The sequence below is a fragment of the Equus asinus genome, chromosome 20 (assembly GCF_041296235.1).
Source record: "Equus asinus isolate D_3611 breed Donkey chromosome 20, EquAss-T2T_v2, whole genome shotgun sequence".
Lineage (NCBI taxonomy): Eukaryota > Metazoa > Chordata > Mammalia > Perissodactyla > Equidae > Equus > Equus asinus.
In genome coordinates, this window is record NC_091809.1 from 25,380,138 (window position 1) to 25,403,116 (window position 22,979).

Below are 22,979 nucleotides of genomic sequence, written 5' to 3' on the forward strand. Positions count from 1 at the left end.
AAAAGTTGAAAAACAGGGGCCAGCTCCGTGGCCGAGTGGTTAAGTTTGCACGCTCTGCTGCGGTGGCCCAGGGTTCAGATCCTGGGCGTGGACATGGCACCGCTTGTCAGGCCACATTGAGGCGGTGTCCCATATCCCACAATTAGAAGGACCTACAACTAAGATATACAACTATGTACTGGAGGGATTTGGGGAGAAAAAGCAGAAAAAGAAAAAAAAAAGGAAGAGGATAGGCAACAGTTGTTAGCTCAGATGCCAATCTTTAAAAAAAAAAAAGATGAAAAACACACTATCACTCTAAAAGAAAGCTCCTGTGGTCCCCATTTGAATGAAACCCCTCCAATACATAAGTTAACACTAAAAAGTACCATGGAAAACATTCCATTTCCTTCACTGTTTTAAACCTTGACGCTGTGACTACTGTTTCCCACCTTTCCACAGCATGTGCTGGACATCTAAGCACATGGAAAGGAAACCTGTGATCAGCTGCCTGGGCTCTGGGGCTTTGTAGATCATTGAAATTAAAGACTTCCAGCCACTCCTGTGATGAAAAGAGGTTGAAAATTTCCCATTTCTCCTTTTATACTTAATTAGGGTATTACTTAAAATAATATCCCTGCAGCTCACCTCAATTATTCCTGAGATGATCACCTCTAAACAACAGCAATGACATCCTCACTCACTCCTGCCCTCATAGAAAAGACAGATACACCTCAGCCTCCCTATTAACGCAATGTTATTTTTTACTTTCCTTCTTATCTCTAACTTATACACAAAGATTTACCACTTGTTAATCATCTCTCTTTTCCCACAAATATATAAGCACCAGGACTATAAAAACTCATTTGTTTCAAGCACTATACCCAAATCCAACCGTGTCTTATTTCTGCTAAGTTGGGTACACTGACTCTACAGTGCATGTCATGTGAGGGAAGTTGAAACATGAGCACCAACAGAATAGTCTCTGAGAAAGAAAAGCTTGATTGGCATAGTGGTCCTGTCTCTCTCCCTTGCTAGGTTTGTATTGTCTCACAATTTACCTAGACTCAAAGGCCTCAGCTAAGTCAAAAAGGAAACATTAAAAATACTATATAGGGTCCCGCCCAGTGGCACAGCAGTTAAGTGTGCATGTTCTGCTTCTCGGCAGCCCGGGGTTCACCTGTTCAGATCCCAGTGTGGACATGGCACCGCTTGGCACACCATGCTGTGGTAGGCGTCCCACATATAAAGTAGAGGAAGATGGGCACAGATGTTAGCTCAGGGCTAATCTTCCTCAAAAAAAAAAAAAATATATATATATATATAGGGGCCGGCCCAGTGGAGTTGTACTTAAGTGTGCGGCTCTACTTCAGCAGCCCGTGGTTCAGAGGTTTGGATCCCGGGTGTGGACCTACACACCACTTATCAATCCATGCTGTGGTGGCATCCGACATACAAGAGAGGAAGATTGGCACAGAGGTTAGCTCAGCAACAACCTTCCTCACCAAAAAATATATATGTATTATGTAGTATACTAAGAAGTGAATTTATGTATTTTACCTGAGGTGCTTTATAGTAAACAGTGTCTAATACACCACAGGAAATACGCCAGTGTTTTGATAATAAGTAGGAAAGGCAAAGCTGTTCCAGACGACCGGGAGCTGGCAGCATCCACTGCAAGGCCAAGTCTTACCCTGCTGAAGAGACAAATGTCACACACCTCCTTCATTAAATGAACACAGTCACCAAGAAAACACTAAAATATTTTGTAACCACACCAGTAAAAATGGTAAAAGATAAAATTCCAAATGATAAAAATGATTAATATTTCCTTCTTCTTCCTAAAATGATAGACTGGGACTGCTTATAAATTAACTTTAACTCCACTAGAGTGTTTTTGCCTTCTAGAAAACAATGATTAGGTTTACTAATGATAAAATGTTTACCAGAGATAGAATTAAGTTGACGACCTCACAGCATTCAATACAGAAAACAACTTGCTTCCTTGAATAACAACCAAATCCACAAACATAGGCCAAAATCTTGTAAGCAGTCCTTCGAGCAGCCTGTTACTGTTACAGCTCACAGTCCTCTGTGGTCTGTGGTCATTCTTACCAGAATTCCTTACACCCCTCTCTATGAGTATGAGTGCAATCCTACAGGTCAGTGGCAAGAGGACCCTGAGAAAAAGATGATTTTTAAGTTTTGGGTTAAGAATGAATGAGAAATTAGTTTCATGACAAAAATTGCAACTATAGAAAATAAAAAATAAAGTTAACCTGAGGAAAGAATACTTGAATTTATATGCAAAGGAAAAAATTAAATCATAATACAAAATGATTAAATGAAGAAAATTGCAAAGTATGTCTGAAAATCCATAACTAAAATGGATTTTAATATATTCTGAGAAAATAATAACAATAAAATTTATTAGCATATGATGGATTAGAAAAGAGTTGATAAAACACGTCAATGAAACAACTACAGATGTGTTCATTTCACAAGGAGATACAGTTTTAATGACATACAATCAAACATTATTGAAAACATATTGAGGGAATATGTTCAGCTACAAGTAACAGGAAACACAGTCTTCCTGATATGAGAAAGGCAACTGTTTTCACATGAAAGAACTGGGTCAAGGCAGCTGATGCACAATGCAGAAGAGAAACAAACTCCTATGTCCTTTTTGTGCCCCATTGTAGATGTCATGGTGAATCAGGAAAACAAGCTCACTAGCACTATTAACAGTATAAGGTGTTTCCTATACAAATTTGACCTATTTCAGATACCATCTAGAGAAGAGGGGAATCAGAGAATACTCACAAGCAAAAAAGTCTCAATTAGTTTCCTGGTGGACACAAGAGGTCTCACAGAATTATTCTAACTCTAATGGATATTTGGTGTGAAAATTGTGAAAACATCAGTGGAAAATACACCTCTGAGTAAATGGAAATCAAACAGTTGGTGGTGATTTTCAAGATACTCTTGACTAGAATAGCGAAGAATCCAGAGAATGGGATGTAAGATGGTGTCCCCAAAGCTCCCATGTAACTGTCTGTCTCCTTGTATGGTGGCTCCAGAATCTGCCTAATGCCTTGTTTGCTTCTGCCTTCCAAATCTCAAGCAAGTGAGGCTATTGGGGAATTCCAACATGGAACCATAAAGGGGGTGGATTCTTAAAGATTTAGTTCTTTATTTTACCCTCACTGACAGGGGTGATGTGTCCAGCTCTAGATTTTGTTGCCCTATCACAGGCCTCGACTCAATTCAGTCTCTTCACCAGATAACACTCAGAAGGAAGGAGAAAGAGCAAAGAACCACATTTGAAAATAAGAATTAACAGAAAAGTATACTCTTTGATAAACTTCCCATACATAAAAATTTATTCAACTATTTAATAGTATGGAAAATGAAAACAGGATCCTATACTCACCACCCCCAAAAAAGGAGCTTTCTCTAAGAAATGTACAATACATACAACAGATTAGGCATATTCTGGAACTGTAATACAATGCCAATAAAAAAATCCTGACAACTACAAACTACCATTTTTCAATGGCCCCTTAACACAGAACAATTAAAACATCTTAAAACAATTAAAGAGAAAATATTATTAACTGATTTAAGAAAAGAGCACCACATATTAATCTTTATGTAGTATTGATGAAGGATGACTTTCAGAATTTTCTCACCTCAATATTCATTTCTGAAATGTATTAATAGAACTCTACAATCCAATGTTGCACTTTAAGAAAGAAGCTTGGTAAACACAATATATTTACACCTTTTATAACAACTCTTTCATGTTGAAAGTTTTCTAGAACATCATATACAAATTAATTTCCATCAAGTTTTCTCATATGACTTACATTTATTATTTCTTTTTGGCGGGAGTTTCACATAGAAGGATGTAGGCCAATTGAAGTGTTTCCCATGATGTTTACATTCAAGAGGGTTTTATCAAGTGAGTCCTTTCATGCCTTCAGAAAGAGGTGGGATGACAAGAGCCTTTCCTACATTCTTTACATGATTTTTCCTCTAGTGTGCATTCTCACATATCTTCAAAAGTTTTCATGAGAAATAAATAAAGGCTTCCCCGTTTTACTGACATTCATAGTATTTCTCTCCATCGTGACTTCATTCATGTCTTGGAAACGAACTGGGAAAACTAAATGCTTTGTGACTTTTGTACATTCGTAGTTTCTATCTAGTATGCTTTCTTTCATGTTTTTGGAGAGAACTGGAAGAAGCAAATGCTCTACTGTATCTTTTAAACTCATAAGGTTTCACTCCAGCATGAGTTCTTTCATGTTTTCGAAGAGAACTGGAAGAAGTGAATGCTTTATTGCATTTATTACATTCATAGGGTTTCTCTCCGGTGTGATTTCTTTCATGTAGTCGAAGAGAACTGCAAGAACTGAATGCTTTACTGCATTTTTTACATTCATAGGGTTTCTCTCCAGTATGAGTTCTTCCGTGTTTTTGAAGAGAACAGGAAGAAGTGAATGCTTTAGTGCATTTTTTACATTCATAGGGTTTCTCTCCAGTGTGAGTTCTTTCATGCTTTCGAAGAGAATAGGAAAAACGGAAGGATTTACCACATATTTTACATTCAAATGGTTTCTCTCCAGTATGAATTCTTTCATGTATTCGAAATGCACTGGGAGAAATGAATGCTTTATTGCAGTCCTTGCATTTGTACGGTCCATCTCCAGTGTGAGAGATCATGTGTGATCGAAGGCTCGAGGGAGTTTTAAAGGCTTTCCCACATTCCTTACACTCATAGGGCTTCTCTCCAGTATGAATTCTTTCATGTACTTGAACACTGCAAGAAAAACTGAAGGCTTTACCACATATTTTACATTCATAAGGTTTCTCTCCAGTATGAGTTCTTTCATGTATTTGAACATTACTGGGAAAACTGAAGGCTTTACCACATATTTTACATTCAAAGGGTTTCTTTCCAGTATGAATTCTTTCATGCTTTTGGAGCGAACTGGGAGAAATGAATGCCTTACTGCAAGTTTTACATTCATAGGGTTTCTCTCCAGTATGAGTTCTTTCATGTATTCGAAGAGAACTGGGAAAAGTGAAGGCTTTCCCACATTCCTTACATTTATATGGCTTCTCTCCATAGTTTTGATACTCATATGGTTTGTAGTCAGTGTGACGTCTAATGTGCCTGTTAAGCGATGAATGATGCATGAAGACTTTTCCACATACACTGCACTCACATGGTTTTGCTCCTGTAGTTTTCTTGTTCAGATTCAGATTTGGAATAAGGCTGAAGTTTTCTCTACATTGACTATGCTCTTCATTTTCACAGAGTCTAACTACTATATGACTTCTGTAAAAAATTGGAAGCACATTATTAATGCTTTCTTCATTAATGATTTTATATATGTATTACAATTTACAGGAAAAGTTTAGGCTTTCTGTCTTGTCTGAATGCTCAGAAATTGAATATACTGAATGCTCTGCAAGAGGACTTCACCTTTGTTAGTATCCAAACAGTGATATTCAAATATAGGGTTTACTAATACATTTCCAAGTGAACTCTTTTATAAAAACTGAACCTCTAAATCACATTTCAGAAAGTTTATTTGGTGAAATCTTCTAAGAATAGCTAAATTTGAAGCAAGAATTGTTTTGCTTCTTTTTAAAATTTCATAAAATACCAGGATTCTCACAAGAGACACTGCCATCTATTGTGAGTGTGACTCACCTTAGTTTTCTCCCCTGGTTTTTGTACTCATCTTCAATATCATGATGTTCCCATGTTTTTGCTGAAACAAAGACCCAGAAAATTGATTCCAAAGTATTAGAAATTATAAAAAACAATCAGATTCTAAGTCCATAATGAGCTATGACCATTCCTAGTTTATTTACCTACATCTCCTGTTTTCACATTCTACATCTTGGAACCATGTTGAAGGCCAGAAACACTTGTTCTCTCATTGATGCAGTGAAGGAATGTCCTCGTTCTTACCTACTGAGGCCAGGTGCCTGAAGGTTTCCCACATCACGTCTCTGTAGAGTTTCTTCTGCAAAGGATCCAGTATAGCCCACTCCTCTGGGGTGAAGCTCACAGCCACGTCCTCAATGGCCACTGAGTCCTAAAACACCACAAATGTGTGTAGAGTAGGATGCATGAGCCTGACAGCAGTGAGGACCTATAGTCCATTTGTTTGAATGTTACATATGGTTCTGTCATCTCCTAACATTTATTCTATGACATCATCATAAAAAACTCATCATTTTCCTGCACATACTTCACCATCAATTTAACAGCATCAACACATGGAAATTATTTACACGTTTTTACTTGATCACATTACACGTTATTTCTCTCTCATAGCAGGGTGCAGAGCATGTTTGGAAATGAAAGAAATACTATACACATGAACCAAATATTATCCTTTTAAAACTGATTATTCCTTGTTAGAAAAATTCTTTCTTTGTCTTTCCTATTACCCACCAGTTACTGCACTCCATGAGGTGTTAAATCTGCATGAGGTTTGAATGGATAAAAGCATAGTGAAGAACTGGAAGCTTTTTTTTTCTGGTCCCATCATCAAAGAGAAGTCCAAGAGGCCTGTAGAAATCAAACTTTTAACAAAGCCCAGCTGGCCACATTGTCCTAAAGTACTCCAGGCCATCATTACAAGTAAGCAGGTGCAGCTGGCTAAATGTAAATACACTTGTGGGGAAGCACTGCTTTTCACTTGTGCAATATTTATCAGACTCTGCTCTTCCTTTCCCTCTTTGATTTGATGGGACTAGGAGGTTACTCGGAACTTAGAGCACAGACACAAGGGAGAAGTCATGACACCACTGACCAAAGAAATCCCTAAATTCATGTGCCTCAAGGCTACTTCTCACCAATTTTTAGAACACACAGTGAGATAATAATGTGCCATAAGAGCTCTTTCAGGTCAAACAATAACAGTGTACTCTGGGTCATCCTGGCCTTGAGGGGGAGGTTTATAGATGCAGATTGCAGAGTGTTCACAATGGTTTGATGGTAAATCTGCCCATGATTATAACATATGTGAAGGATTCAACTGTCCTTTCCTCCAAAAGAACATAAAACCTCCATTCTCCAACTTCAAGAGGAGGTGTTTCCCGACCAGCCACTCTAAATGATGCCTTGCCGACTTCTGATCCTGCACTTAAGACTCTTAGAAGCTGCCACTCTTGATCTCACAAGAAGAAAATGGACAAACTTCACACGAACAACCCTTCTTAGATCCAGGAGATCCTGGAGGTCACAAGGAAAGCTAGTGTCTCCACAATTAGGAAAGAGAAAAAAAGATGGCATTTTGAAATATGCCCCAAATATTCTGTTCTTAATAAGGCCTGTACTAAACAGAAAACCTATTTCACCAGAGTCTAATGCAAAGACACAAAGAACAAAAAAGAACCTAGTATTTATGAACCGGTTAAAACTAATCATAGCTGGCAAACTGTTCATTTAGGAAGCTCAGAGGACACTAAACTTGATAAAAAACAAGGGTATCACATTCAAACTACAGAAAATCAGAGACAAGAGAATATATTAGGAAATGACAGAGAAGAAACACATCTTAGGTATAAAGAAACAAAGATTTGAAGTAAATTGGACTTGTTTCCAAAAACCACACAAGCCAGAACAGAGTAGAGTGAAATATTTAGTTGTGAAAGTTAAAAAAACACTCTCCTGGAATTCTTTGTAAAGGATAATTATCCTTCAAAAATAAAGGAGAAATAAGGACTTCTTGAGACAAAAGTTGAGGAAATTTGTCACGATTATACCTACTTTGAATGAAATCCTCAAAAATTTAACAGAAAGACTGTAAATGATAAAAGTAGAGCATTATAAAAAGTAAAAATGAAGGTGAAATATCATTTACATTTCTTATAATTAATGTAATAAATGACACTTTAAAATAATATTAGCAACAATGTGTTTGGTAATGCAAAACTTATGGACAAATGAAATAAGTGACAGTACTGTGATGAGGGACAAGGAAGGGGAAATTGGGAATAGTGTGTTAAGAGCTACTTGCACAAATGAAGTGGTATAGTGTTATTTGGCAAAGGAGATGGCTTAGTTGTAAATGTATGCTGAAAACTGAAGGGCAACCACTACAAAATGTTTTTCAAAAAATGTGTAACTGACATGATAAGGAGAACAAAAGGATCTGAGTAAATGTTCAATATCAGCCAGAGAAGACAGAAGAAATGGTAGAAGACAAAAAGAAAAGAGCAACAAGGGTAGAAATGAAAAACAGGAAAAGGTTTGGTAAATATTAATCCAGCTGTATCAATAACCACTTTAATCCTCAATGGTCTCAATACAATTGAAAGACACAGTAATATCAGATATCAAAAAAGGGAATTATATGTTGTCTACAAGAAACCCACTTTACGTATAAAGACACAGATAGATGAAGGGTAAAGGGATGGAGAAAAGACCATGCCAACACTAATCAAAAGAAAGCTGCTATAGGTATATGAATTATAGACAATACAGAATTGAAACCAAGGAAAATTCAGAGATAGAGGGGGCATCAGACACTGATAAAGAGGTCTATGCTCCAAGAAGGCACAACAGCAATCCTTCATGTGTACCTGTGTAACAAGAGAGGAGCAAAATATATGAGGCTAGAACTGAGAGAATGACAAGAGAAACAGATGAATCTAGCACTATCGCTGAAGAATTCAACACCTCTTATCATGAATTATAATCTCCATTAGGCAAGAAATAAGGAAGGATGGAGGTGAACTGACCAGCACTGTGAAACAAACGGATTTCTTTGTAATCTACAGAATACTTCATGCAACAGCAGAAAATATATTCATCTCAAGTTCAAATGGAACATTCACCAAGACCAACCACATTTTGGATCCCCCATGAGTCCTTCCTACAACTCGTGCAGCCAGTGCAGATCACTGCATGACAGAGGCTATGGCAGAGCCATCAGGGACTGTTAGAGCAGGTGACAATCGATCTGGAATACTGCAGTAGCTAGAAGGGACATTCATGTAGGTGTCGTGCATCATCCCACCCACCTGCCCCAGCAGCTCGCCTGACTGGACAGTCCACAAGGCCCCACTCCCTTATGCCTTTGTGACAGTGGGTGGGTGGCTGCATGGTTCAGAGGAACCAGCCTATGCTGGTGGCTGAAACCTGACTCAACTGGCACCTTTGCATTTAAAGAGAACTTTTTCCAGGACTAGGGCTGCCTGTATGGTTTTAGCCAACTCTTTGGAAACTCAAGGGCACCACTGCGCACTGGGATCTCCTGATTGAGTTTCCAAATGGAGCAAGTACAGAAATTGAGGACGGTCCAGGCCAGGCCACACTGACACAAGAGGGTCTTATGTCCACTAGGTGTTAAGGGCTTGGCATAAGGCTGCGAGGCCAATTATGGAATAGTGACCCTTGTTTAGAAATGCAGACACTTGAATGTGACCTCACCATCCGTAATGAAGAGTCAGGCTCCATTTTAATCGGTGATCCTTGCTGGAGATGAGCCTTCCGCCCATCCCTCCCCACCCCACTCATGTGGTACTCAAGACAAAGAATCCCAGAGCTCTTGGCTCTGGTGGGAAGTTTGCATCTCACAGCCCTAGCCTGGGAGCAAGGACTCTTCTCAGTCTAACCACAGGGTGTCACATGTGCTCATTAAAGTCTTAGGTGTACATTTTACACTGGAAGGAAATTTATTTGAGATCAATTTGCCATGTCCCTGGAGACATTTTGAATCTCAACCACTATAATATCCAGATCTAAGGCAACTGATTCCTATTTTCACTGTTATAAGCAAATCAGTTAATCGCTATGTGAATGTTAGATGCACCTGGAAACTCTTCCCCCACCCCCAGCTTTATCAAGGGATAACTGAACAACACAATTGTCTGTATTTAAGGATTACAATATGATGATTTGATATAGGTATAAAGTGTGTACACTTGAAATTGGCTAAGAAAGCAGATTAAGCCTTCTCACCACATACACACACACAAAAGTGAACACCCAGGACCAGAATTGATAGGACATATGGTAATTTTAGAGGTTTTTTGCTTTTGTTTCTGTTTTTTGAGGAAGATTAACCCTGAGCTAACATCTGCTGCCAATCTTCCTTTGTTTGCTGAGGAAGACTGGCCCTGAGATAACATCCGTGTCCATCTTCGTCTACTGTATATGTGGGACGCCTACCACAGCATGACGTGCCAAGTGGTGCCATGTCCGCACCCAGGATCCGAACCTGCAAACCCTAGGCCACCAAAGCGGAATGTGTGCACTTAACCACTGTGGAACCAGGCCAGCCCAATTTTTTTTAGGTTTTATATCTGAGAACTTCCCAGACCTTTTTCCAAAGTAACTATACCATTTTATATTCTCACCACCCACGTATGAGCGTTCAAATTTCTAAATATATCGTCAACAAAACTTGTTATTATGTCAATTCCTGACTCTAGCCATCCTACTGATGGTGAAGTGGTATCTCACTGGGATTTTGATCTGCATTTGCTTGATGACTAACAATGTTCAGCATCTTTACATATGCTTTTGACCATTTCTCTACTTTTCTTGGAAAATAATGTATTCAGATCCTTTGCCCTATTTAAATAGAGTTATTTGACTTTTTATAACTAAGTTTTCAGAGGTCCTTAGGAATTTTTGATACAAGTTCTTTATCAGATAGACGATTTGCAAAATTTTCCTCCATTCTGTGGGTTGTGTTTTTACTCTCTTGCCTTAAAAATTTTATTTTTAATTGTGGTAATAAACCAAAAGCATAAAATTTACATTTTCACCATTTTGTAAGTGTATAGTTCAGTTGTAGCACGTCAGAATTTGCTTTCTTTTTAAAGCTGAATAATACACTATTGTATGTATATGCCCAAATTTTTCAATCCATTCGTCTGTCGACAGGTACTTGGGTTACTTCCACCTTTTGGCTATTATGAATAATGCTAATGTAAACACAAGGGGACAAATAGCTGTTTAAGTCCCTGCTTTCAATTCTACTTCAATTCTCAAAAGCAGAATTGCTAGTTCAGACGGTAATTCAGTTTGTACTTTCTGGAAGAATCGCCATGTTGTATTCCATACCATCAACGATTTCCAGCGATAGTCCACAAAGGTTCCAAAGGGTGTTTTCACTCTCTTGATGGTGTTCTTTGAAGCACAAAAGTGATTAATTTGATGAAGTCCAAATTACCTTTTTTTTTTTTTTTTTTCCTGTTTTTGCTCTTGGTCTCTTATTTAAGAATCTTTGCCAAATCAAAGGTGATGAATTTTTCCCTATATTTTATCAAACTGTGTTATCATTTACTCTTATGTTTAGGTTTTTATCCTTTCTGGTAAATTATTGTATGTGGTGTCACGTAAGGATAAAACCTCTTTCTTTTGCATATGGCAACATTCCCAGGATATGACCCAAGAAACCTGGTGTCAATTCAAAGACAGAGGTCAGGAGCCCTCTCACTTTCTCACCAATTGTCAAATGACATGAGAGCAGACCTAGAGGGAGTTTTCTAACTTCTGACTAGGTACCAGTGGCCTATGTCCTCCTTCCCCATCCTTCCTCGTTTCCAAAGAAGGAACCCAAGGTGGTAGAAGCAAGTGTTGCACATGTAGCAATCACAGTTAAGGAAAACTGCACACCTGCACAAGTGAAACTGCACAACGATGTAAACTATTATGAACGCAATAAAATAAATAAATAAGAGGGCCATTCAAGATTAAAAAAAAAAAACAGCACTGGGAAAAATCAACCCTTCACTAACTAGGTTTTCTATAGTTTTCAGTCCTTCAGGGCCCTGTGAAATTGACATTGGGCCATTTTAACTACTAGATTTGTGGGGCAGAGTCCCTGGGGTCCCAACTTGTCAAGCCAATTTGTAAGCGGCAAAGACTTCCTTTAACTCTAATTCTTGCTCATCGGATCAGAGCTTCCCAGCTCACTATGGGATATTTTAGGACAACGGGTACTAGGAACACAAGGAATTTAGGCAAAACCATAGTTCTGATGGGAAAAGAGTGAAACATTTGTCCTATTTGTCCTCTATATTATATTCATTAACACCCCTAAGATCATCAGGGGCACCTTCCTTAAATTTAGTGGAATCCCAAGTATTACTATAATTTGACATATATTGATCAACTGCTTGAATGGTTCTGAATTAGTGCATTACATCAGAGAGCAAAATTAATTCAGAACCGATGTTGTAGAGGCCCAAAAGTCAAGCAGTGTACCTCTATCTGTTTTGATATGTAAACTCTTTTAGTATATTCTGGATTCCCAATTGGGTCAAATTGTGGACCTTTGTTTCAGTATTTTATCTACTGTTTCCTTCCTCCTGAACTTTCCCGTTTTGTTTTCTTCCTCATGGATACACTGCAGGAGAGGGAGTGCCTCCCTACCCTGCTATTTATAAATTTTTTCCACCCAAGAGCCTCAAAACAGTGCCATCAGGGTTAGGAGCCTCCCCCATGACAACTGGTTGCTTTATAGAGTTTAAACTCTGGGCTTAAGTCAGGTTTGAACTAATCCCTTGTGCCAGAGAGGTGCCATGAGTGTGTCCCCTATAACCCTCTAGGTCAGGATCTTTGTGGCAGTAGAGGCAGCAGCAGCAGCAGAGGTACTGAAGGGGCCTGGGGAGCCCTCTGGTGTTAGGAGTGTGGACTCACCCCGCCACCCACTCCCTGCCTTTCCCCATCTCTTCCCTTTTTTTAAAATGACAGCTCTTTCAGGAGTGACCATCTGACGGACCCACCTCTGGCAAAGTGTACAGTCCCTGTCTACCACCTGTCAAATAAAAATGGCAAGTAATAGGGGCTGACCCCACGGCCGAGTGGTTAAGTTCGCGCGCTCCGCTGCAGGCGGCCCAGTGTTTCGTTGGTTCGAGTCCTGGGCGCGGACATGGCACTGCTCATCAAACCATGCTGAGGCAGCGTCCCACATGCCACAACTAGAAGGACCCACAACGAAGAATATACAACTATGTACTGGGGGGCTTTGGGGAGAAAAAGGAAAAAAATAAAATCTTAAAAAAAAAAAAAAGCAAGTAATAGGATATATTGGAATATATGAGGAAGCCATTTTGGTGTAAACCTAATTCAGCCTGACCTTGTCTTTCCAAAAGGGCCTGACCGAGGCCATTGAGCATGCCTTGTATATCTGCTTTAGAGATTCCCTATGGCAAGAGCAAAAGACCCTTGAGATAAAGGTGCAACTTCCCTCCCCCTCCCAACATTGGCGTCTCCTTAAGGATTAAGCAGCTTTCCTTAGGCTAGAAACTGATTGCTGCGCTCACCTGTGACCACGCCGAGCTCAAGACAACAGACTTGCCTCCTGCTACACCCACGAAGATAGCAGACCCCACTACCTGCTGTGTCCATCAAGCGCTGTGCAGACAGGGCAATCTTGTGACTGTTGTGGGAGGGACATTTCAATCATATGTGAAACACCCTCTTTGAGGGTATATAACCACCCTATGTACCCCCACTTCTTTGGAGTGCTCTGATCCTTTGTGGAAAGACTCTCCCGGGTTATAATGCTAAGATTTAAGCTCAGAATAAACTCACCCAAATTTTCATTTATAGATTGGTTATGGATTATTTTCGTCGACACACCCTATCCCTGGGGTATGTCAGGCTACCAGCTTTTGTCACAGTTTCACTCTGACACACAGATAAATCCTTGCAAAGACACTGACTCAGGACTCATTTAAGGAGGCCCCAATCCCACAGTCCTGCTCCCAAATGCCTATAAATTCTTGAAACTGCCCACTCTGCTCAGCTGAACCTAGAACTGAGGTTGGTGGGTCAACAATGCAACACGGGGCAGCACAGATCACCGCACGAGCTTCCCAGCAAACAGCAGCCCACAGTGCATGTCACCACCAGGCAGCAGAGCAGGGGAGCAAGTCAGAGCAAGGGAAGACAGACCCACGGGTGGGGTCATGTCTGGACATGCGGCTCAGGGCGCCAACTGTTATGGTCCCTGCAGGGGGTGGTTCCCTTGCTGAGAGTCACGCCAGGGTGGCGCGCGCACACACACACACACACACACACACAAGGTAGGAAAAGGCTTAGGACTCACATAACAGAGGTCTGAGGGGAGGGCAGGGCCAGCCTCTCAAGCAGCTCTCACAGGGCTCAGAAAGCAAGGAATGGAGCCTGGCCTGGGGCTTCACTGGGCCTGGGGGTGGGGCCGGGGCAAGAGCTCTGCACACAGGCAGGGGCTGGGGTGGTGGGAATCTCCTGCCTGCTCTAGAGGAGAGAGCACCCAGGCTTCCTCCTCAGCTTGTCCAGGTGGGGGCACAAGGGGAGGAGGGTGGGTGAGACCTAAGCTGTGAGCAGTCACCCAAAAATGTGGAGTCTGACTGCTCCTTACAAGGACAAAGTGGGTAAGAAAAATATATATTCTCGATGGATTTATACAAAGACACGAACAGGAGGCTCAAAAACGATCAAAACTGTATATTTGGGGGTGGCTGGAGTAAAAGTGCTGGAGGAGACTAGGACATGTCCACAGCAAGTCATCGTAAGTAAGACTTTGCTGTCTTATAGATTTATTTCAAATAAACAGAGATATTTATATTCTTTAATTTTAACTCTTGTACATAGGAAACCATTGTAAGATTTAATTCCTTTAAACACTAATAGATACAAAAGCGTAAACCATGCAAAATAAACTTTTCACATCTCTGAGTAACAGGACACGCTGCACCCTGGTCCGTCCTTCCCCTAGACCTCACACTCGGGATATCTGCAGGGACGAATGGCATAATATAAGGCAATCAGGTTTTGTGCTTAAACCCTTAAATGTATTGGATTTTCAAAGATTTACATCAGTTTTTAGAAGTTTCCCTCACATCAATTAAAATAGCACTTCAATTGTTTTAGCCTTTCAAATTTTTATGTTCTCTGCAGACATGCACATAGAAAAACTGATCTAAAATGAAAACATTTGCTTGCTTTCCTCAGATCCTCTCTCTCAATCAACTTACAGTCTCAGGGCCCGAGTGCTAAGGGAAACCAGAGCCAAAGGGCTGCACTAGTCCATCGATAAAGGAATCCAAGGGAAGAAACACAAACACTGGAATCAGCTCAGATGAGCAGCCTGCTTCCCACAGGACAGAAGGAAAGCCATGGTCAGAAGGTTCCGAGTTCCTGACTCTCCTGGTGGAGACAGAGCCCTGGAGGGGGTCAGTCCCTGGAGAAGGAGGGGAGGGCACCTGAGCAGCCACAGGAAGGAGCTCTGGGAGCCCCACACACCCTCCTCTCCCCAGGGAACAGTGCACATGCTCCCTCTCTCAGGCTCCATTCTCACAGTGAGGAAACTCAGCTGGATCCAGTTTAAGGTTCTAACCCAAATGGACCCCACATTAATGGGCCCTAATCCAGGACACAGAGCTCCTGACTCTCACAGACTTTCTCAGTGTAAACAAATCACTCTCTGAGTGCAGCTACACTATGGATGCAAAACTCCAATTATGTCTAGAAACAGGCCCAAGGAAACCAGTGACAACCTCAGAAAGGGCGTCACTCCCCACCCCATGAGCACGTGCACCCCCAGCTTTCCAGGGCTCTGCAGCTCCTCTCAGGATAAAGGCTCCTTCCATGGGGGTGTGAGCAGTAGGACACCTGCAGGGGAGGCTCCCCAGGAAGGACAACTGGGCCTTCAAGGCCTTCCCTCTGCAGGCCCAAGGGCCTTAGCTTAGATTCACTGCCCTCAGGCCTCTGCCCCCACCGGAGTTTTTTGGACCACCAGCAATATTTTAAATACACGAAACCCAGGGTTTGAGGCAATCCAGCTGAAACAGTCAAACCAGTCTTTATGTGGAAATGAGGGAAGAAAATTGTATGGCAATCTGCTAGCTCAAAAGGAAATCCCACAAGAATGTATTGCATTCTGGAAACAAAAATGATGCTAATATAGTATTACTTCCATGACAGTAAATTTTTAAATAAACTATTAATTCTACTTCACACTTCAGGTCTGCAAGTCTAAGCCCTGGAAATCCATTTGAACTCCCCCAAAATAAAAGAACAGACCTCAGAATATTACTGCCCTGGATGGGAGGAAAAGAAGGAAAGAAGAATCTAGTACATCCAGTGTAAAACTAGAATGTCTTATTTTTTCTGAAATTCACCTCTTCCTTCTTTGGAAATATTTTATATCATGTTTCAAGTCATGTTGATTAAGTTTACTTTTATTCATTGGAAAACTGAGACTAAAATAAAGTGAATAAATCTTTTAAAGGTGACTAATTCAGGTAGGGACAGTGCTGACAGGACAGATCATCCAGGAAACTTTCTCAAGAGGAACCTGCACCCAGAGGACTTCCCACAGGATGTCTGCGCCCAGGAAGATCCTGGGGAGACGCCCCAGGATTTCACATAACGTACTTCCAGGTGGTTAGAGGCTGCTTTTCACTCATGGAAAATATCCACACACACAAAATAAATCTTTTTAAAACAGCCATTCATTGACTGTGAGAAAATGATAATTAAAATATTGCGTCTGTTTCAAATACAACAAGGACAAATAGTTGATAGTAATGCTGTGAATCAGAGGCAGGACGCTGGCATCTGGGAATTTGGGGAGCGACTGGAAATTCAGGCATTTGTTGTCAGCTCGAGGAAGACCTAGACTGGCGGACACGGTCGTGGATTGAGCTCTGCTCCCCAAATCCATGGAAAGTTCAAGAGAAAAAGGGTTTCCCCTGGGGAGAAAGGAGGCCCTGGGGACCCCAAAACCGCAGCCCCTCCGCGCACGGACCCCGGAGACCGAAGCCCGACTGTCCTGCGGGCCCTCCCGCGGGCCCCGCACGGTCTGGGACACGCGGGGCTGCGGGCGCACAGCGGCCCAGAGACGCTCCGGCCCAAGTCGCCGCGCGCAGGGACCACAGGACGCCCGGGGCCCGGCTGCCGGCCCCGCTCCCACGCTGCGGCCGGAGGGGCCTGAGGGCCGAGCGGCGCCACCGCGGACTCGGGGCCGCAGACCCCGGAGGGGACCGCGGGAGGCTGGGCCCGCCCCGCCGCTTCCCACCAGCCGCTCCTCCCGCGTCCTCACCCCGGGGCCGCACACTCACCATTTCTAGGGCTCCTGGGTCCCCTGAGTCCTTCCTAGGACCCCCACGGCCAGTGCAGGTCACAGCGGGATAGAGGCTGCGGCAGAGCCACCAGGACCGTTAACAGCAGGAGACAAACGACCCGGAGCAGGGCAGAAGCGAGAAGGAGAGTCCACTTTGGGCCAGACACTCTTCCCCCAAATCCTGACTCCAGGCCCCAAGTCTCACCATTTCTACGTTTCCTGCGTCCCCTGGCGTCCTTCTTGCAACTCCTGAGGTCGGTACCGGTTACAACTGGACAGAACAGGCGGCAGAAGCACATAAAGCCCTTTACTGGCGGGGAGACGGGGTCCCCAGCGCTGCTTGAGCAGCAACTTCCGGGGGGGTCGGCGCTTCGCCCCACCCACCTGCCCCGGCGCCGCCTCTGATTGGACAGTTCGCAAGACTCGCCCCCTTGTGTCTGAGTGACAGCCCCTGAGTTTAGGTGTCTGAGCAGAATGCCAGCCAGACCTCGTCCTCTGCAGGGATATTTGCATTGAAAGGTAGTGTTGGGAGGGGACTCCTGGAACTGCGATCCTTCTTTACAAACACACAACTGAAAGTCACCTCACCACATGCAATGATTACTCTCTCTCTCTGTTGATCTTTGTTGACAACTGGTGTCTGACAAAGTTTTGCCAAAAAGGTACACAGGCGCAGATACTGTGACCAGGGAGTGTACTGAGAATCTGATACAGACTAACGTTATCTGTTGAGTGTTTGCAGACAGAAAGTTTCAGGAAGAGCCTAACCACCAAAGATTCCCACAAGCAGGCCAGCTGAAGCCAGTTCTAGCCCCCTCAAGTTGCTCTGAAGTAAAATGTCCCTATTATAATCTCGTCAACATGTTAAATTCTCCTCCTCTGGGAGGGACCAAGCAGTCATTTCTAGATCATGCTATATATGTAGTAGCGTGTGTACATGCTACCCTTGAGACTTAAAGGAACATGACTGTTAGGCAACAAACGTGAGCTCCTGCCTTTTCCGTAACTGAATATTCATGAACTGTGCTATGATCTCACAATAAACGGACTCCCAAACCCTTGTTTGGGGAGACACTGCTTGGGAGAGATGCCCGGAATTCTCCCCTGCCTGTGCAAGTAATAAACCTTTCTTCCCACTTTTGCATTGCTTGTGCTTTTTGGCTCGAGAATTGACGAAGAGGTGAACCCATTGAGTTCAGTTACAGTATCAGGGACGCATTAGGTGACTATCCTTACAACACTTCAGTCAGATTCAGAATAAGGGCATTGGGAGCAAAAATAAGCCATTATTTCAGAAGAAAAGTGACTTCTGGTTATTCAGAATGGATAAATTTAGAAAATGTCTCTGACATCAAAATATTTGTATCCCAAGGAAAATATAAACAGGAGCTCTTTCTCACGGTAGTTAAATCTCTCTGTGGTCATGACCCACCCTCACTTGTGGTTACACTGCTTAATCCAACTATAATGAGACTTGTTAGACTACTGGTTTCGTCTAAATAATCATCTCACTGATTGGTGAGTCTGTGATACTACAGAGTAACGTTCATTTTGACGATATTGTAATCACTACACGACAGGCATCCTCTCCACGTAGTCTGCACAAATACCATATCTGAACACTTCCTATCCCAATTCCCTGAGGAAATGCTCCCTTTCTATATAATCTGAGTCAAACAGCACCACTCAAGTCCACCTGAACTTCAGCAATAACTTCACCACGTACTTCACTTCACCCACGGACAAAAGTATTCCTGGAGGCCATCTGACAAATGCAAAGTGAGGGGCAGGGCCAAAGAGCTATACTGATCACAATGAAAACAGAAGAGGAAGGCCCAGGGGCAGGTCTGGTGCCTCAGCGGTTAAGTGTGCGTGTTCTGCTTCTGTGGCTCAGGGTTCAGATCCCAGGGGCGGACATGGCACCGCTTGGCAAGCCATGCTGTGGTAGGCGTCCCACATATAAAGTAGAGGAAAATGGGCACGGATGTTAGCTCAGGGCCAGGCTTCCTCAGCAAAAGAGGAGGATTGGCAGCAGTTAGCTCAGGGCTAATCTTTCTCAAAAAAAAAAAGTTAAAAGAAAAAGAATAGGAAGGCCCAATTTGCAACTAGTGCTCATCATACAAGGGGGAACATTGCTGGGCAGTGGCATCATCAATCAGTCATCCATAGAATGCAGAAAGAAAAGTTCTGTGGGTATTTAGCATCAGGCATTGAGAGATGCAGAAGATATTTCCATTTCATTATCTGTTTTTCATCTTCCCTTTAAGAACTATCTGGAAAATAATAGTCTAGAAGCAGATTTCCTGGAAATCACTCTGATTTCCTAAGTCAGGAACGCCTCTGTTTTGTTTTGGTTTTTTTTTTTGGATCCATTTTTTTGTGAGGAAGATTGGCCCTGAGCTAACATCTCTTGCCAGTCTTCCTCTTTTTCTTTTTCCTTCTTATCCCCAAAGCCCCAGGACATAGTTGTACATCCTAGTTGTAAATCATTCTAGTTCTTCTACATGGAATGTTGCGACAGCACGTGTTGATGAGCGGTGCATAGATCTGCACCCAGGATGCAAACCCCAGACTGCCGAAGCTGAGGATGTGAACTCAACCAATTGGCCCTGGGGCCAGTTGCCCAGCCTCTGTTTTTTGCTGCTAGCTCCTCGTCTTCACCTCAAATAAAGGGCACACTATACTAAGAATGTGCATTCGCCTGGGGAGATGCATGAGTCTGGCTCCACTCTCACACACTGTCAGAAACATGATGCTGAGGAAACTACATTTCATCACTGCCCCCCCCCCCCAACTTCATTTGCATCTGTGGGAACTGTACAGTTTCAGTAGTGGCCCCATCTGGGCAGAAACCGGGGATGTGCTTCCTGCACTGATGAATTGATAAATTGTTCTGCTTCTCAGAAGTAACATTAGGGCCAGTCTGGCTTTCTCTTGGTGTCACATCATGGTGCTCTCAAAGGTCCTTTAATCGCTGTGGTGGGCACAATAGGCATGACGCCTTAAGGTTGTCTTTGCTAATAGCATGTGGTTCCTGTCCGTCTCCATCATGGCAAACATGAGGGCCAGGATACACTTAGAGTGTTGGTGCATCCACCTGCACTGAGGGAAGCCCATGAGAATTCAACAATATCCTACAAGGTGGTCGTCTAAGCCAAACCAAGCGCTCCACTTAAGAAGCATAGGGAGTTATTTGTAGGTCTGGAGAGAGATATTTTCCATATGACCTTGAAAAATGACCCCAATGGAATGAGTTTACCCAAGATTCAAAAAGCAAAGGAGGTCACTGAGAGGATGTGACCACTGGTTGACACTCTAGCTGGACTGGGCAACTGGAGGCTCCTTACACACGCCCCTGTCCTGGGAATATACATTCCACCCACTGTTCCCAAACTAAGAGCCATTCCAAGGATGCAGCCTGGAGAGAATAATGTGCTGTTGAGACCATCTGGACCGTAGATATTACTGAACCCCATTAAAGCCTCTATATAAACTTTTAAGATTATTGTGGGTGGGTGTGGCAGTACTACTCTCATACCCAAACCAAGTGCATCACCAAAAAAACTACACCCCTATTTCTTTTGCAAATATTAATGTAAAAATCCTCAACAAATTCTAGAAAGCCCAAAACAGCAACATAAAAAGAGATTTATACACCATGACCAAGTGGGTTTATTATAGGGATGAAAGGTTGGGTTAAAATATCAAAATCTATTAATGTGATAAAGGATATCAAAAATCAAAAATTGCAAGATAGACTGAAATCTATCAATGAAATCAATAGACTCGGGAAAATAATTGACAAAAATCAGTACTCTTTCATAATTAAAACATTCAGCATAACAAAAATAGGAAGATATTTCCTTACTTCATAGTGAGCATGCGTTGAAATCCCACAGCCAATATTATATCTAGTGGTGGAAGACTGGAATGCTTTCCCCTGAAGAGGAGGAACCAAAGAAGGATGTCTCCTCTTGCCACTTTGATTCCAGAAAGTACTGGAGATTTTAGCCAGAACCATTAGGCAAGAAAAGAAATAAAATGGATGCAGATTGGTTGGGAAGATGTAAAACCGTCTCTACTTCCAAATGAGCTATCTTGTCTAGAGGTTCAGATTATGTCACCTCAGAATATGGCACATTGGCATATTGATTATTTTGAATTACAGGTGCTTGAGAAACAGCCATTGCAAGAAAGACACTCTGACTCTCCTTTGTCCCCTTGAGAGCAGGAGATGACTTTCCAGCTGATCTGTATGCTGCTTGAACCAGAAGGCAGCCTTATCATCTGAGACAGGGCATTTAGGGCTGAGAAGGCTGTGTAAACAAATCTTGTTGTTTCCTCACCATTTACTACCTCTAGCCCAAACCCCTCAGCCTTGTCAAGTCTTCCTCAATCTGTTTCTTGGTCTAAAGGGCATGAAATCTTCCTGCCGTGGTTACTTCTTTGAGTCTCACCTTTTTGGGGGCTCCCATACATAGGTAATTAAATTTGTTTTTCTTCTGTTAGTCTGTCTTATGTCACTTTAATTATTAGACCAGCCAAATAACCTAGAAGGGAAGAAGGGGAAATTTTTCCGCACCTACATTTGCATACAGAAAATTCTGAGAAGTATACCAAAAAACTGTTAGAACTGATCATTGAATTCTGCAGTGTTGTAGGATACAAGCTCAAAACATAAAAATGAATTGTATGGGGCCAGCCCGGTGGCGCAGAGGTTAAGTGCACACATTCTGCTTTGGTGGCCCAGGTTTCACCAGTTCAGATCCCGGGAGCGGACATGGCACTGCTTGACAAGCCATGCTGTGGTAGGCGTCCCACATATAAAGTAGAGGAAGATGGGCACAGATGTTAGCTCAGAGCCAGGCTTCCTCAGGAAAAAGAGGAGGATTGGCAGATGTTAGCTCAGGGCTAATCTCCCCCCCCCAAAAAAAGAATTGTATTTCTATATATTTGCAATGAACAATCTGATAATGAAATTAAGAAAATAAATGCATTTACAATAGTATTGGAAGGAATAGGATACATGGGAATATATTTAACACAAAGATTACAAAACAAATGCTATGAAAACTACCAACATTATCAAAAGAAATTAATAAAGGTATTAATAAACTGGAAAATGTTCCAATTACATGGATCAGAAAACTTACTGTTGAAATGTCACATCTCCCCAAAATTATCTGAAGAGTGAACATAGCACATAATCCCAGCTGATTTCTTTATCAAAATTGGGAAGTTGGTTCATAAATTTATACAGTATTGCAGGGAAACAGAATAGCCAAACCATTTTTTTTTTTCAGAAAGATTCACCCTTAGCTAACATCTGTTGCCAATCTTCCTCTTTTTTTATGCGAGCTGCCACCACAGCATGGCACTGACAGATAAGTGGTGTGGATCCACTCCCAGGAGCTGAACCTGGGCCACCTAAGTGGAGTGCCCTGAATTTAACCACTAGGCCACTGGGGCTGGCCTTAGCCAAACCATTCTTGATAAAGAAAAACAAGCTGATTGAACTAATATTTCCTGATATCACCACTTTGTACTAAGCAGTGGTCATCAAGATAATGTGGTGCTGACACAAGGTTAGACATACTGATCTCTGGAATAGATTGCTATTTGAGAAATAAACCCACTGTGCCCAATCTATGCTCAATTGATTTTTTAAAGCGCCAGGAATGGGGAAAGAACATTCTTTTCATAAATTGGTGGTGGACCAATTGTTAGCCACATGCAAAGAAATAGGTTGTACACATATCACACCACATACAATAATTTACCAAGAAGGATTAAAGACCTAAACATAAATGTAAAACTATCACAATTGATAAAACATAGGAAAAAGTTCCTGACTTTGAATTTGACAGAGAATGGTTAGATATAACACCAAGAGCAAAA

At 42.1% G+C, this 22,979-nt stretch overlaps 2 protein-coding genes across 4 annotated transcripts in view; both read right to left on the bottom strand.

Annotated features, from left to right (window-relative positions):
- The window catches only part of LOC123278616 (zinc finger protein 709-like), a 154,165-nt gene extending 137,055 nt beyond the window's left edge, over positions 1 to 17,110 (bottom strand). Inside the window, exon 1 of the mRNA XM_070492140.1 lies at positions 17,080 to 17,110. Coding sequence (XP_070348241.1) covers positions 17,080 to 17,082 — 3 coding nt within the window. The 5' untranslated portion in view covers positions 17,083 to 17,110. The remainder of the gene's footprint in view (positions 1 to 17,079) is intronic.
- LOC106824407 (zinc finger protein 709-like) overlaps positions 2,352 to 22,979 on the bottom strand; it is an 86,622-nt gene continuing 65,994 nt past the window's right edge. Inside the window, exons 1-5 of one of the 3 annotated variants that reach the window (XM_044751789.2) lie at positions 17,287 to 17,350; positions 17,080 to 17,155; positions 5,972 to 6,098; positions 5,708 to 5,768; positions 2,352 to 5,329 (exon numbers count right to left, since the gene is read on the bottom strand). In XM_044751789.2, coding sequence (XP_044607724.1) covers positions 4,186 to 5,329; positions 5,708 to 5,768; positions 5,972 to 6,098; positions 17,080 to 17,082 — 1,335 coding nt within the window. In that variant the 5' untranslated portion in view covers positions 17,083 to 17,155; positions 17,287 to 17,350 and the 3' untranslated portion in view covers positions 2,352 to 4,185. Of the gene's footprint in view, positions 5,330 to 5,707; positions 5,769 to 5,971; positions 6,099 to 17,079; positions 17,156 to 17,286; positions 17,426 to 22,979 lie in introns of those variants that run through there. The other 2 variants (XM_044751790.2, XM_070492146.1) reach the window with 2 other exon arrangements.